This window comes from Condylura cristata, unplaced genomic scaffold (genome assembly GCF_000260355.1).
Source record: "Condylura cristata isolate star-nosed mole 26May11 unplaced genomic scaffold, ConCri1.0 scaffold00024, whole genome shotgun sequence".
Classification (NCBI taxonomy): Eukaryota; Metazoa; Chordata; class Mammalia; order Eulipotyphla; family Talpidae; genus Condylura; species Condylura cristata.
In genome coordinates, this window is record NW_004567125.1 from 10699861 (window position 1) to 10716833 (window position 16973).

Here is a 16973-nt window from a genome sequence, read left to right on the forward strand (position 1 = left end):
AAAGGGGGTCTAACAGAATGGTGCTGAGTCTCAGGGGACCAGGAGCGAGAGTCAAATTGACCTGAATGACTCCAACGGGCTCTGAAAGTAACAGAAGGACTAGGGCACCCCAGAATGTTTCGGGTAGTGGTGGTCAGAATGGAATTATGGCCTACCACGCACCAAGCATGTGTCAGCAGTAATGGGGGGGGGGGGTGTCGCATGAGGCTCTTCTGCAGTTACAAGCTGAGGCTTTAGGATACCACACCACAATCACATCTCCTTGAACCCACTTGGTGGCCCCATTTCTTCCACCAAGAAGCTTCAGGAATTCCAAACAAAGAAGTGCCCCCAAGAGGAAGCCCTTGGAAAAGCTGGAATTCCAAATGTTTTCAACCAAAGACTCCACTACGGTGCTTACAACATAAACACCATTTGCTCTTCCCCCCATGCAGTCCCTGCATCCCCCTGGCAGTCTCACAGTGAGTTAATTCTCCCAGCTGCAATAATGGCAGCAAAAATCCCTGGAAGAAGGTACACGCCACCCTCAGCTGCTGCAAACCCCCGTATATCGGTGACCAAAAGCTGCTGACCCTACATGGGCAGAGCTCAGCCACCTGGTTAGGGGCCGCAAACTGCTGTTAGCAAACGTCCTTGAGCAAAGCCCAGACTGCACAGGGCTACCCCTGCACCCCACCACCTGGGGCAGAGCCCCAGAAACAGTCTCAGGACTTGCCTGGGAGGCAGGAGACTGCAGCAGGGGGTGCTAGCCCTCCTCCCCCATTCTGCCAGGAAGGAGCCCCTTAGAGAGGGGGACAGGCCCCACTCCTGGGGAGGGCTGCGAGGCAGCCGAGCAAGGCAGTAGCCTCTGAGCTACCCAAGAATCCAGAGATGGGGGGCGGGGGAAGACGAAAACACAGATGACTTGTTTTCTTTGTGGGCCTCTTCCCTGAGTTTAAGTTTTGAACTGAGGTCTTGCCTAATTTTAACTCAAAGAAAAGAGCCTCTCTCATCAGCATGTCATTACGCTCCAGCAACAAAAGGAGGCATCCGACAGGGGAGGCAATCAAAGGTCTCAAACTCCATTCCCACCGAATTCCATACGTACTCAGAGCAGTGAGAGGCGAGCCATCCTCCTCCACGCCCCATCTCCCACACAGATGCTGGAGCCTGCCCCGCCTGGAACACAGCAGGCAAATCCCCCCGGTGACACTTCTGCTCCAGTTCCCAGACTCTCAAGTACAGGTCCTCCTGTAAAATACTTATGGCAAAGCTTTACAGTATCTGTACATTTACACAAAAATAGATCCTTTTATATATATATAGGTATATATATATATATGTATGTATGTATATGTATTTATATACTGGTTACACGTTGGATTCATAATTAGGCATCACCAGTAGTTAGTTGGCACAATTTGTCATTTAAGCTCAGGGTCAAGTTCAGTTTGATTTTGCCGTTCCAAAGTACCAAAGGAAAAAAAAAAAAAATTCAAAGGCATTTCATCTCCATGGTGTTCTCTTAAATACAGCAATGTCATAGGAAACGGTATGTACAGATGAACGGCGCCTCCTGACCCGTCCTCCTGTCTTGCAGAGATGGGAGTCGGGGTCTGAGGCGGGGGTCAATGCGGCCGGCTGCTGGACTCTGAGGCCTGTCTCTTGCGAGAAGGGGTGTACCCATTGAGGTAGCCGTTCGTTTGCCGCTTGGAGAGCCCTCCGTTCAGGATGTCCTGGATATGCTGTACGATGAGGTTGATGGCCACTGTGGGGCAGAGACCGGCAGAGGGTTAGGGGAGGTGGAACGAAGGTGCAGGACTGCTTCTGTCGGGGTGGGAGGGCAGACGCCTCTTTCGGGAACTTGGCTCTGGCACTGGTAGCAGTCACTCACCCTCACCATGCCTCCTGGGGTCCCACACCCCCTGCTTCATAAGAAAGCTCTAAGAGTAGGTCAGACAACACCTCTGAGACAGTGAGCTGTCTCACTGGGCTTCCTGTCAGCCCTAATTGGGCTTCCTGTCAGGAGAGAAGATTTATAACTGGCTAAAAGCAACCAACCACATTCTGTAGGCTTAATGGCAACAGCTTCCCTTCTGACCTGCCCACAAGCTATGAGAACCTTCCCCTGGGGACCTACCTCTGTGCCATCCAACTGGAGTGACCCCACAAAGGGCTCTCGCCAACAGCAATGAAATGAGATTCTCTTCTTTGCAATAGAAATAAACGATATGGGCCCTCCCTGGTGGAGCAACAGGTTAAAGCACAGCACTGCAAGCTAGCAGTAACCGCTTCAGTGCAAGTTCAATCCCCGGGCCCAAAGGTGACCCACATGGCGCAGCAGACCTCTCCTGACATGCCCACTGCTCCCCTCAGCAGTATACTTCATTGATCTGCCAGTTCTGCTCCCCTTTCTGTCTCTGGTGAATCCTCTCACCTGCCCTGCCCCTCTGGCCTGCAACCCAGTTCTGTATGAATGTATAAATAAATCTTAAAAAACAAACAAAAAAAAGAAGTAAATGATACACACTCGATCATCACCAAAGATGGAATAAACATCAAGTGCTTTCTGAGGCGATGCATAGAAAACATGACACCCTATCCATGCTGTCCAACAGACTGTGTAAGCTGAACCTAGGTCTTATGACTGTGTAACCTGAGGCTTCCTGGTGGTGCGGGGGTTCACATCTCAGTGCTACAGAGCTCTCTGCAGCCACTATACAGCACAAGTTCGATCCCCAGCCAAGGAGCTGATCCACATGGTGCAGCACACCTGTCCTGTCACGCCCACCACTCTCCTGGCAGTATACTTCAGTCAATCCATCTGTTCTTCTTCCTACTCTATCTCTGGTGAATCCTCTCACCCTCTGTACCTCTGGCCTATACTTCAGTTCTTGTGTGCATAAATAAAGTAATAAAAAAAAAAAAACAAAACAAAACACAAGGCTGTATAACAGAGCCCAACTTAGACACACTACATTAATGGAGCCCAAATACATACACTGTGTAACTCAGCCCACTACTCCATGGGCTTACTGCCATAGTATGTGAGTAGTCCAATCATCCAACTTGTGTAAAATGAGCCCAATTCTTCAAATTGTGCACACTTAGCTCAATCCTACAAATTGTTTGAATGAACCCAAACCTCCAAACTGTGTAAACTGAGCCCAACCAAAGAAGCTGTGTTTACTGAATCAAACCATCCAAATCGTGTAAACTCAGCCAATCCAAAAATTGTTTCATGAGCCCATATTACAATTCTATAAATGGAATACAGGTCTCCAAAACGTGCCAGCAGAGTGTAATCACCCAAGTTGTGCAAGCTGAGCCTAAACCTCCAAATTGTGCTAACCTAACCTGCATTCATCAAGATTATCAGTGTCATGAAAGACAGGAGTACATCTCCAGGGTAAAAAAAATCTTTTTAAAAGGAAGAAAATCCAAAATTATTATAAAGAAAACTTGAGTTTTCCTACAAATCAATCTGCCCTTTTTGTGCCTAAATGCAGAGATAGCCGTGCTGCCTAGACAAGTCCAAACAAATAAATAATTTCATGGTGGAGGCAGCCAACTTCCTGTAGGAAGAGTAACCTTGATGGAATACTATTGTAAATTAGATCAAAAAGGAAATCCCTTTTTGTTCAAGATGGCCATACATAGTATACATGTGTCATAACTGGCTGTAACAACAGAGGGCAGTCTAGAGCCGTTTTCTGCTAGAGAATTGCAAGTTCATGCCTGTATCTGCTTTCACTCATACACACATATATACACAGCAATGTCCCCAAGGCCACACATGTAGGCAGGAACTCCTTTCAGGCACAATAAGCTGATTATGGTTCAGCCATGTATTCTGGAAAGTTCTTTTGGTGACCAAACCCCACCCCAGAGTAAGACTGACAAAGAAAAGCTAGGCCCATGACTCCACACCCATGAGGACTCACCTAGATTATCTGCACCTCTAGGAATGATCACGTCAGCATATTTCTTTGTCTATGGGGAAAGACATTGACCGTATGTTACAGAGGTGGTCAGTTCCCTGGAGGGAGCCAGTTCCCTGGAGGGAGCCAGGGAAGGGACCAGACTCACCACGAACCCACAGAGTGACAGCTGGAGGCTTTGGTGACATATTTTTCACCCACATTATCTGAATGGCAACGAACCAGCTTTTTCTCGAATCCTCATGATTAAAACTTAACATTAAGCTTTATGACCGTAGAGAACATGTCTTTGAAAGCCAGTATGTAATTGCCTCTTCCCCCGTAGGAAAAGTGTGAATTAGAAAAACCCCAACTTAAAAAGAGGAGTGGTTGGCATTGGGGTTGAAACCCAGAAAGAGCAACTCCCGCCGATGGCTGTTTTGCCACTGGCTCTGTGATTACAGTAATTCTTTTATTGAAGCCACAATTAGACACGATTTATTTTGTTTTATGAACTATCTGATCTTTTGTGTGGGCCTTTTTACACATGACCTCGTGGCACACCTAAGTTTCCACGAGCCCACAAGAGCCGCGTCTCCAGTGCCGGCATCCTACATGGCGGCTCCCCACGACATCTTTTGAAATGTGACCGTTTCACAGCTGGGCACAAACCCAACTTGATCTAGGCAGACAGCGGAGCCTGCCTAGTCTCCAGGCTTACACGGGAATGAGCTGATCTTCCCTGAGCACAGGATGGCTGTATGGTGAAACCAAGGAGAAACCATCCTGAAAGTGCATGGGACTGTGAACCCCATTTGAATTCAGTTCAGCAGCAGCAAACTGGCAGTGAGCCTTAATGCAAGTCCAACATTAAATGTCTTTTGCATTCTCCTTATGGAGTGAGTAAGTCAGAGAGATCCTCAGATAGAGGGATAGGATTTCCCAGGCCCTCCTTCCTCCCCTGCTTTCTCCCAGAAGCCTCATCTTGTAACCTGATCATCTGCAAGGTAAGAAATAGGACATCGAGGTTATGCAGGCTGACTCCAGCCTGACACAAAAGTGAGGTCTGGTTTGACAAAGGAAACAAAAACAGCCCTCCTTCCAGGAAAGAGCCCCACACTTGGCCTCACTCTCAGCTCTTCTCAAGGCCCTATCATACCCCACCTCCTTTCCTCTCAGCTGAATTATGAAAACCCAAGAAGAGTTGAGCCAGGGTTTAGACGACCTGGAGAAGGCACAGGGCAGTCAGTTAGGGTCTCCCTTCCTGAAGTGGCTATCTCGTGTGGCCTCGCACTCCACACCTCTATCCCTGGAGGTTCTCCCTTTTAGTCTTTCCCCAGGGAGCAGTGGTGAGGGCTCATGGGCTAAATACTGAGAACTCCCCCATGTCCTGATCTGCCTTCTCTGAAAGGCACTCACTGGAGAATCCCCAGCAAGTGTGTGCCAGGGCGGAAGTACAGAACTTTATTCCAGTAGGGACACCTTCCAACTGGGAGCATGTATCGGGCTTCACTAGCCTCTCTAGAGTGACAGAAGAGACTCTGAGAGACACCTGGTAGCAGAGCCCTCCCTGCCCACACGCCCACACGACAGACCCCTGGGGACAGACAAATGGCCACGCATCTCTGCAAACAGCAGGCTGGGGCTTTCAAAGAAGTTGGCAGAGTATGCGACAAAGCACCACAGCCACCCTTCCTTGGGACTGTGGCATGGAGGAGCACTAGGGAGGGGTGGGATTCAGGTGGGGGAAAACTGCTCACTAGCATACCTCCCTTGTATATTCTAAACCTATGGGGAACAAAACTCACCGGCAAACAGAATTCCTCGAAGGCAGGCTTGACGAAAGTAATGTACTGAGATAAAATCTGCTCGAGGTCTCGCCCTCTTTCACTGATGTCCCTTAATACTGTAAGAAAAGAAAAAATAAGAGTCAAGAAACGGTGTGTGAGCCAACACTAGCTTCTTGCCCGTGTGAGCAGCCCTGTGAGGCATGGGAGGGCTTCATTATGACCCTGGTGAGCCCCAAGCTGGGTTCCCAGGGGACCACCACCAGCAGGGCGGTGGCAGCAGCTTCGGGGAAAACAAGTACATTTCTGTATTTATAGTGAAAGCCTGCCGTGCTCCCTGGTGCGAAAGGCTATCTACCTGAGGCCACCAGTCTCTATTTCTAGCAACATCTGACCGAATTAAAACTTCACTGTGAACAAATAAACAGCAGGATAGCAGGACAGTCTTGGGAAGCCGCTAAAGGAAGCAGACGAGCCTGGTCAGGTGGTAGGCTTCCCCGCAAGGTGGGCAGGTGGCTTCTGCCCACCCTGGCCCTGGCCCCTTGCACTTACTTACCTGCGCTCCGCTTAGTGCTGGTGCGCCACCTCGTCACACCCTCCCGAGCAGAGGGGTTCCTGGGCTCGGTGTGTCTGCTCACCTCCAGCCCAGAGATTTACAGTAGAAAACCACTCAGTTAAAGATCTGAGAAAACCATGGTCTAGAAAACTGCACCGAAGCAGTGAAAGTAGCCAAGGCTGACCAAAGTCACCACCTCCTGCTTCCTTCTTCCACGTCAGTGTTATTAAGAGACCTTCAAACCTCTTATTTATTATTTTTTTTTTTAAAAAAAAGATTACTTATTCATACGGAACTGGGGTACAGGCCGGAGATGCGGAGGGTGAGAGGAGTCACCAGAGACAGAGTGGGGAGCAGAACAGGCAGATCGACGAAGTACACTGCTGAGGGGAGCAGCGGGCGGGTCAGGAGAGGTCTGCCGCACCATGTGGTCACCTCCGGGGCAGGCGGGGATCGAACTCATGCGGAAGTGGCTTTAGCTTCTCAGTGCTGTGCTTTAACCCGCTGCGCCACCAGCAAGGGCCTATTTATTATTTTTTAAATAATAAATCGTTTTATTTTTTAATAATAAACAGATCTATTTATTCATGCATACAGAACTAGGGTGCAGGCCAGAGATACAGGGGGTGAGAGGATTCACCAGAGACAGTGGGGAGTAGAACAGGCAGATGCACTGAAATACACTGCTGAGGGGAGCCGTGGGGGGGGGGGGGGGGGGCAGGAGAGGTCTGCTGTGCCATGTGGGTCACCTCCCTGGCCAGGGGTTGAACTCATGCTGTAGTGGCTGCCAAGGTTCTTCACAGTGCTAAGATTTAATCCCTTGTGCCACCAGGGAGGGCCCAACACTCCCCACCCCCCTTTTTAAAATATTTACCTATTTATTCATACAGAACTGGGGTACAGTCCAGAGGCAAAGGGGCGGTGGGAGCAGACAGAGCAGGAAGCAGAACAGGCAGATTGAAGAAACACACTGTTAAGGGGAGCAGCAGGCCAGACAGGAGAGGTCCGCTGCACCATGTGGATCGCTTCCGGGGCTGGGGATGGAACTCTCTCTGAAGCAGCCGTGGTTGGTGGCTTGCAGTGCTGTGCTTTAACTTACTGTGCCACAACGGAGGGCTCCAAAACCCTTTTTTAAAAGAGTCTTTGGGTCAAAAAGGAAAGCGGTCTACTGGCCCAAGATGCAATCCTGATCTTTGCTCTCCACCAACATCCTGGGTCTCAAACTCATAGTCCATTTGGAAGGACATTCCTCACAACAGTCCCTCTGAACAGACTGCCATTTTGAATCTTATTACCATGGCTATTAAATCTTTTGCTCCACCCCAAAGGGGATTATATCCACCTCCTCATTTCCAGTGGCCTCGTCTGCTCCTCAACCAAGTCAGATAACAGACTCTAAACAAACCTAAGGAATACTTGGGAGCGCGTATCTGGAAAGTTAGGACACTCAGTAGTTCTGTTTCCACACACATGCACTTGCACACCAAATGCACATGGGCTCACACACTTGCACACAGAGACACACACCTCCTCGTGCAGAGACATGCAAGAGGGGTGGTTCTCATCCAGGACAGTGCGAAGCAGGCAATGCTGAAGTCAGGCTTGACTCTTAGTCACTGGGCTGTCTACCAAGTCCCCCATTGACAAGGAGCACTTTTCTACATGAGCCCTGGAAATAAAATGGCTGGAAGCCCGACAACCTCTCCTTCCACCCACTGAAAATCACATGATGCCTTCCCCAGCCAGGACAAGGTCTTCTCGGGCATCTGATGCAGACACCTACCTAGTCACCCTACCGGGGAGACCAGGTTAAGGAGCCCCAACAGCTGCCCCATGGTTCACCTCAGTAGCTTCCAGAACCATGGTACATGGAGCTGCCCAGTTCAACTTGGCCTAAACACACACCCAGTTTGGCCTTCAATTCTCCAGAGAATGTTCAAAGAAAAAAAGAAAGCCAGATCAAAAGGGTATCAGAGCTGAGGGAAAACAAACACACCTGCACTTGGGCAGCTATACTTTTATTTCAAATCTTGCAAAGGCACACCTTTCACACAACTGCCGGAGGACTGGCCCTTTGGGACCTCCGTCCTTCCCCCAGCACAAACACTCACGCCCCATAAACACACACATATTCCAGTCCCTGGCCCAGACCCGCACGCACACAGGCTCCTGACCACCACCACCCCCAACACACACACGCATACGCTCCTGTCCCCAGCCCAGACCCTGGCTCCCATTTCAGCCACCCCTCCCCCCAGCCCTGCAGACCTAACATCTGCACATCTCTAACTGGAGGCTGAAGCCAAAGGTTACAGGTGGTCACCTGTAGCAGGAGTGTTGCTGGGGAGGATAAATAGTCCCAGGGAGGGCCCTCCCTGGTGGCACAACAGGTTAGGGTGCAGCACTGCAAGCTGGCCATAGTCACTTCCGTGCAAGTTCTATCCCCAGCCCCAGAGGTGACCCACATGGTGCGGCAGACCTCTCCTGTCTCGTCTGCTGTTCCCCTCACCAGTGTACCGACAGTCAGTCAGCCTGTTCTGCTCCCCTCTCTGTCTCTGGTGAATCCTCTCACCACCCCTGCACCTCTGGACTATACCACAGTTCTGTATGCATAAAGAAATCCCAAAAAAAAGAAAGAAAGAAAGAAAAAGAAAAATCCCCAAGGAAAATGCTAAAAAGTATTACATTTTGGAGTAAAGTGACTGACGAGAATTATTCAGCATTTAAGAGCCAGTGTTTGAGGATTCAGCATTGAAGCTTTCATCACTTAGGATTCAGCATTTTCAGATCTTGAGTAATTTCAAGCCCCACCTCACTGATCGTCCAGAAGGTTCTTAGGGCCTCTGAAGGTGGAGGTCTCTAGCAGCCAACCTCAGAGAGGAAAAGTTCAGAGGCTTTGCAATTCCCCAAGCGACTGAAACTGCCCCAACTTTTTGTTGCTGTTACCGCCTGGCCAGGAAGGCAAAGCCCCAGAACTGGGCCCCTCGCTGAACTGCGTGAGTGTGGTCGACTGTCGGTTTTAGCCACTGCAGCTGCTGTTACGAATGTCGCTTGTTGGGGTCCATACTGAGTTAGAACCTGGCTTATGATCTGGCTGCTGCGGACTCAGGTCCGCAGGGCAGGAAGATGCCACCCTGGGCACGTGGCCCATTGTCTGGTAGAGGAACTTGGTGTCCTCAGTGGTGGGAAGGCACCATCTTAACTTTTTGACTAGGGCTTGAAAACACTGGACGCTGCTTCAGCTGAGGTAAATGGCCATTTTTGTTCTCTGAACCTGGGTAGTCTTGCAACTGTGTGTGCAGGTGAAGAACTCAGACAGTGACAGGTCAACTACTTGGGCAGTGTCCCTGGCCAGTTTTAGTGCCCATATCCAGGGGAGCACTAAAACTCCCCTGGTTATGGCAGAGACAGAGAGGGCAGAGACGGGTGTTGCCTGGAGTCAAATTGAAGTGCATTCAAATCCTGACCCTACCCCTTCCTACCTCTGTGACTGGACTGCCATTTTTCTGCTTTGACACTCCATGTCCTTAAGTGTAAACTAGGGACATCAGTGCCTTTCTTATGAAGTTGTCACTGAGGAATCCAGGGTGGTGCGCATCACTGTACTTCACAGATACGGTTGTTTTTTACAAGGTGAAAGCTTAATGGACTGCAGTAGAGTGTGAGCAGAAGCTCTATATGGGAAAGCAAAATATCTGCGTGTTTTATTTAACTGCAATGCTCACTTTAGGGCAGTAGTCTGGAACCAACCCTGCAATATCCCCAGGTGTGTCTGTGCATGGCATTAAGCAGAGTGGGAGGCAGAGAGCCTGCCAGAAGCTGCACTGTAATAAGGTGGTCCCCAGGAAAAGGGGAGGTTCCAGGTTCCCTACCCCACCCAAGGGAGTGTGAAGCTGAGCAGAGAAGAATCTAAACAGGAGACTGAAAAGCAAGATGGAGAGCCAGGTGAGGCGCACAGAGCAGAGACAGGTGAAGAAACTGCACTTGCTTCTTCTTGGTCCTGAACTGGTTGAAACATGTGGGTGAGAGACCCGTGGGAGGTGATATGGCAGGGTTTATGTTGATTTTGCTCTTTCATCCCAGAGTTGTCTGGCCATTTCTGACCCTTTTTTGTCCCAGCCAGTAGGTGCTTTAGGCTTGTGGTGGGCTTTCAGGCCTTGCTTTGGGACAATCCCTTTTGGGTGAACTTTTACCCATGAGGAGATGGGCAACTTTGGGTTATTTGATTTAGAAACTATCTTCTTTGTCTTTTCTGTATTGTACTCTTATTGTATTAAAGTTCCTTTCCATTATTAAAGTTCTTTTGTCTTGATGCAGCAGATGGCAGAACCTATTTAGAGCAGGCAGGTTTGGGGATTTAGGGGTGCCCCTCTCCCTGCCCTGAAACAGCAGGAGAGAAACACTGGGGAACCAGCCTGGAGATGCAGGAGGGGCCCAGTCCTACAGAGTCAGGGTAAGGGTGTGGTGTGGGGGGAGGATGGCCAGGCACAAGCCCAGAGAAAGACAGAGCAGAGGGAGACAGAGGGAAGACCAGGAGGAGCCTTCCTGCAGTTGCCACCTAGCTATGGAAACAAAGAAATGGGGCAGCTGTGGCCAGACATTAGCAGCCATGCAGAATCAGAGGCTTTGCCACCTCTGCGGCCCAAGAGCGTTCCCCAGAACTACCCCCTTAAATAGACTAGGACCCCTTCTGGGAGCCAAGGATAACACAAGGCCAGCCAGCTCAGGACAGACACGCCCAGCTCCTCGGGCCAGTCAGGAAACAAGGCCAAACGGAGGGCTGAGTCAGATCAAGGTCTCAGCACAAACTAGAAACTCCGGGGACCAAAACTGGCTCCCTAGTCATCCTTCTGACCCCAGCACATTTGCTTGGCCCAGAGAGGCATCTTCAAAGGTGAGTAAAAGGGCAAGAAACTACACGCCCACTACTTTCCCTTCTCGGCCTTCCACTTCAGCATTTCCAAATCCACGAATGCTAACAAAATTTAGAAGCACCAGGAATAAAAGACGATTCTCAGCGGTGAAGTCAATTCACTTTCAAGACTGCCTGCAGAAATGCAACTTGATGGAAAAGAACAGATGGGCTAGCCCGCTGTCCACATCAGCCCCGACGCTACGTGAAGCAGGCAGAGAATCACCAGCAAGACTAGGTGTCTGGGTCCTGGTCCCTCCCGGAGTTCAGGGAGGGGCTAAGATACACCACAGAGAAGAACAGCAAGGCACTGCTGGGAGGAAACCAATCCCTGCAAACACAGATCTGCCCAGGGACAGGAAGGAGATATCTCCCAGGGCCACGGGACTCCCAAGCCGACCCATCAACCTGGAGTGTGAGGCTCCAGTGGGCAGGTGGGCAAAACCATGGAGCTGAACAACTCAAGTCCTCGGGAATGTCCCCATACCGAACAGCATTCCTGAGTAAGCTGTGCCACAAAGCACAGGTCAGGCGTGGTCTCTGGCCAAAGTGGAAAGACAGGGAATCGACAGAAATCATATGTGGGCAAGTCCCACAAGTCCAGGAAAGTGACTTGCCAGTGGGTAACACAGACAGCAGATCTGTAAGGGGGAAGGAGGAGCACACCGCAGACCGGGGCAGCCCCCGCGAGGGCCACTGTTGCCCCTAGTGAGTCCCTACTCCCCTCTGGCGCTACAGACCTTGGTTGAACCGATAGCATGATTATTGCTGGAATTAAAGGCTGAGTCATTTGACTTCCAGGGACACTGCCACCATTTAAGACCTCGTGTCCTCTCTGCCCCCGGGCACCATTGCCTCCCCTGGGACTTTAGGAACAGCACCTGGACTAAAGATGGCATCTGCTGGTGTCACCAGCTCCCGAGGACGTGGCCAGACCAGACCCACTCAGAAGCTCTGGAGGTCAGAGCGCCGCCAGCTAGGTCTCCCTCCCACTCCCTTTACGCTTCCCACCTGGGGCACTACCCCTGCTCTAGCCGACCTGAGCAGGCGTGAAGCCCCGGCTGTTAACTGAGTGAGCGGATCCTATGACTGCTTGAAAGGCAGAAGCCCAGCAACTCATTTCCCTATATTCTAGGGGTGCTGATAAAACCCTTGCAATGACTGTCCTGGGGTGCCATGAAAGTACAAACACGCTTCACGACAATTTCACAGACTTTGAGGTCAGAAGTCTCTGGGTTGGAGCTTTCAAAATCTTGATTTGCCAAAGATGCGCTGGTGATTCGCGGCTGATTCACTGATCTTTGTCTCCATTTCGCTGCTGGAGCCTTCATCACCCTTCAACCCTCTCTTTAGTTATCCTTGCTTTCTACCCTGGCTGGACCCTATCAATTCCAAATCTAATACCTTTTCTGTGTCTCCTCGACTGTCCATCACCCCCCACCCATATCCCTCCACTACTGACTGACTGACACCCCTACCTCTAACAGTCTTCAAGCCCTTGCCTCATCTTCACTTATATTTCCTGTGTCAAAGCAATCAACTGTCCAGAGATTAACCTTTGGCTGGGTCGCTGGGCTGACCCAAAATCCATGGTGGCTTTCCTTAGTCTACCGGAACCAAATCAGAAGCCTTCGCCCCCACAACCTGCCCCAAGCAGCTTTCCAAGTCTCTCTACAGCCCTCTATAGCTCCAGAACAAGTCAAGTCATCTACAGCTGCACTGACACCTCCCTGAGTTGCCGCTGGAGCCTCTCTTTGGTCATCACGCTGCCCAACAGCCACATCCCGAACCCCACTTTGTCTGTGAAGGCTCCTGGTGTCTCTGGTGCGAGCCAATCCTACCCCATGTCCTATGGGACCTAATCTGCAGGCTCAGCTCCCCAGCTGACGGCCGGTTCTGTTGGGGACAAGACACAGGCAGGTACCTAGTGAGGCCTGAAAGAGGGAATGGGCCTTGCTTTCCAGCTGCCTGGAAAGAATGACACACCTCCCAGAGCCTGCTGGAAAATACAGGGCTGGACAGAAGCAGGCAGGCGGGTGAAGCGCCCCGCACTGCACGTGGAGCCTCCCTGCCCCCCCCCCCCGGTGTCCTACAATTACTTCCCGTCTTGACAGTGAGGCCTATGGAAAAATCACAAGGAAATGGCATTTAACCAAACTTTTCCCCAACAAAACCAGAACATAAACGTCTGATTCCATCTCCCTGACCTTACACAAGCCTCCCTTTATCCAAAGCAGTGAATGACTAATCCCATTTCAAATGTCACCAAACGTCTGGACAGCAGGACATCACATCCCGGAGCTGGACTGACGCAGCCGGGCAAGGCCCGCGGCCACACAGCCGCCTCGGGTAAGGCTTGGCCCTCAGACTCCAGAAGGGCAGAAGCCCGTCTTGGTAGCCAGCAGGGCTGAGGCTTTAGGACGTACCTCTACGGGAGAGCCGGGTGTCTGCATCTGTGTCAACGAAAAGCTTCATCTGGAACAGGTCTCGCACCTCCTGGGAATAGAAGGCCAGGATCCCCTCGAAAAGCACCACGTCAGCAGGGTAGACAGTGACTGTCTCCTCCTTCCTAGAAGCACAGAGCAGAGACAGGGCAAGCTAAGCACGGCGGGAAGAAGGACGTATTCAGGCACTCGGCCGGAAGTCAGGGTCCTGCCCTCAGGCACACAGGGAGGACTAGCCAGCATGGCTGCAGGGAGCCCTAGAACCCCCACAGAAGACCCCAAATGGGGCTGCCTCCTTTGACCAGTCCTAAGTTTTTGTCATAAAACAGAATTAGAAGGGTTCTTCCCCTTGCAATAAAAAAAGCTGCCAAAGCAAATGTGACTTATTTCATCTCCAGAGGCATCTGGAGAACTCTCATGTTGGGTATTTGTGGAACCTAACAATGAACTTTCAGAAACAAAAACTCAGTCTTCTCCCAACTTCCCTACCTGCTTCCCGAGGCCTGCAGTTTACACCGAGCTTGTGAAGGCCTGTAGTTCATGTGCCCACTCTGCTGTGAGCTGGCACTCACTAGCAGACATTTGGGATTAAAGCATATACCAATGTGTTTTCCCCCAAGTTCCATAAGATAGTAAGTTTGTCCACTAGCTGCCCGCTGTCCATGAGCTGGGTGCCAGCCCACCTTCCTTACTAGCTGCGGCCCTTGCACTCCTGTCTTAAATTCTCAGGCAGGTGCAGCCTGAAGTCAGCTCCCAGGTGGCAGAATATGGGACAGAGAGCAAGCCAAAAAAGACTAGGCTGGTAAGAGACCCTGTGCTGTGACTCCAACACAGTCACCTGGGAGCTTTTTCCCTGGACCCCAGTCCCTGGAGGGCAGAGGTTTCGCTTCATTATTGTGATATAGAGTGAATGTACCCTTATTTTTAAAATGCTCTCCGGGTTTTTCTAGTGTGCAGCCAGGGTTGAGAAACACCAGTCTAGGGAAGTGTGAGTGTCCAGAAAACAGTGTGCCTATTGTGGTTTATGACAAGGAACCACACTGGAAAGACGTCAGAAGTGAAGCAGCAGAAGATGATCCCTGATGAGGGGACAGTGAGGAAGAGCCCCAGGCCTGCGGAGGTGGCCGGCCCCACTGGGGAACAGCGAGCATGCCCGGCCACCTTGGGTCTGGTCTCTACTGACGTCAGCACCCCGGCTCCTCAGGGCAAGTTACAGGAGACCAAAAAAGGGTTTTTCTTTGCTGTTCTTCCTGCCTTTTCTCCTTCTACTCCCGTACAGCTTCTTCCAGAAACAAAAGCTCAGGCAGGTGGATCAGGACCAATGTGCAGTCCCCACCAACCACCCACCCCAGCCCAAATCCATAAGCCTATTCTTAAGTTTCCATGCCCTTCCGTGTCAAGGGCATGAGGCCACTGGACTGTTCGGGGAAGCGCCTGGATGAATCCCCCGACCTAGGCACTCAGGCTGCTCACTGCTGCCACGAATGTGTCTCCAGACAGGGATATGAAGGGGCCTAAAGTGGGGGGGAAGGGAGCAGCAAGGTGCAATCTGGGGCCCGGGGCCACTCACTCACCGGGAATGGGAGACAAAGTCGTACACGGGAATCTGGACCGTCTTCCCTTCTGTGATTTCTTTGAGTGTTTTGAAGATGAGTTCATTGTCAAAGGCATCTGAAGGAAATCGAATTGTTACATATTTCTTCATTTTTACACACTTTCTCCCGAGAGGCATGCTCACAGATGTATTTTATGTATCATAATGCCAAGTCCCAAAGCTAGATTTCAACCCAAAGCAGAAAGCCAGCTTCCTCTATCTCAACACAGGAAATGAATTCTGCTGGGAGGGTCTCATTTCTTCTTCCCTGACATCCCCTCCGTGGCCTTTGACCTCTCTCCTCCAAGTCCTGGGAAATCGGTATTCATTAGCATGGAAAGCCCACTCATGACAAAGTATCCCGCACTGTGCCAACAAGTCTTCATTCTTTATAAGAAACAAACCAGCTAGGGACAGCATGTTGATCAGTGAGACTGGGGCACAAATCGGGCACCCTGGACCCTCGCATCGCTTCCCTCTGGTCACTGGGGCTCACACCCAGGTCCTGTGTACATTTGCAGGGCGGGGGCCATGTAGCCGCTTCGGATGAGAAGAGGCAGAAGAACCAGTTGTGCCTAGTCCGTCTTGAGTAACCAGCTCATGCACAGTTACCCTTGTTCAGACAGAGGCCAGATCAGCATTCATGTGCTACATGCATAATGCCTGGCAAGTCTTTTGTGAAAGCCCCACCGTGACCTTGAAAGGTAGCTCTCAGTTCTCACTTTTATACATGAGAAACACTCAGAGGGGCTAAGTAATTGCTCCTTAAATCAGCACGCGCACACACACCTTATGCTCCCCAAACTTACCCGGGTGATCGAAATTGAACTGGCCCTTCAGGGCTTTGGCCTTTTGCTCTGAAGTAAGGACACGGTAGAAGCTATCCTGGCTCAGGATGACCACCTGCTTCTGGTGATAGTCCACCTCGTTCTGCCCCAGCAGCTGCACAATCTTAGCACAGACGGAAGACTGCAGAAAGAGAATACCAGTGTGTCAACACAGACCTAGAGCAGCTCAACTGGTGCCCATACCCTGAGCCTCATCTTTGGAAAGAGGAACCCAAAGGCTACAACCTTCTACAATGGGTTAGAAGGCAAGGGAGGAAGATACACCTGCTGAGAAGCGAGTGTGGGGGTCCCAGTCTTTGCTCCCCTTCCTTGACACCTCAGGCATCTGCAATGACTGCAAGGAGAAGAGGCAGCAATGTCTACAACAACTTTCCTAAAGACACCAAAAAAGGATAGCGCTGTTGCTTTTATTCCACCCTGCTTGTCCCCTGGTACCCAGGCAGCAGAGGGGAGGGCACCCTTGATGGTGGGGGGTGGGGGAGAGAGGGGTGCCCTGCGCATATTCACAGCAATGCAGCAGCTGCAACAGCCGCTGCAGCTTCACGGTAAACCAGGAGGCCTCTGCAGGAGAGTGCCATCACTCGCAGATGACATGGGACACAGAGATCACCAGCACCTCAAACAACTTGGTGGGGGCCAGTCCCAAATGAACTAAAACCTAATTGATAGTCACACCGGTGAACGCTGAATATTTAGAACCCCACTGAAATGAAATTGGGAGGCAAGCCAGAAAGTGCAGGACTCACGTGCCCTGCAGCTCCCACTTTCCAGTGAGAGGGAAGCTCTGCAGAGATTATTTAAGGGGCATTCACCTTGGGTTTGGGGAAGTGGGTCGCTCGTGAAAGCACTCTCCAATCAGCCCACTTCTGCTGTTTTGTTTGTGAATAAGTCCTGCTTTTGCTTGACATAAACCTATCTAACAAGTTTTTTCTC

The 16973-nt window shown here is 50.9% G+C and overlaps 1 protein-coding gene across 1 annotated transcript in view; it reads right to left on the reverse strand.

Annotated features, from left to right (window-relative positions):
* Positions 1–1300: 1300 nt before the first annotated feature.
* The window catches only part of UCK2 (uridine-cytidine kinase 2), a 61765-nt gene continuing 46092 nt past the window's right edge, over positions 1301–16973 (reverse strand). Inside the window, exons 2-7 of the mRNA XM_004688412.2 lie at positions 16002–16161; positions 15173–15269; positions 13581–13723; positions 5708–5805; positions 3924–3972; positions 1301–1747 (exon numbers count right to left, since the gene is read on the reverse strand). Coding sequence (XP_004688469.1) covers positions 1608–1747; positions 3924–3972; positions 5708–5805; positions 13581–13723; positions 15173–15269; positions 16002–16161 — 687 coding nt within the window. The 3' untranslated portion in view covers positions 1301–1607. The remainder of the gene's footprint in view (positions 1748–3923; positions 3973–5707; positions 5806–13580; positions 13724–15172; positions 15270–16001; positions 16162–16973) is intronic.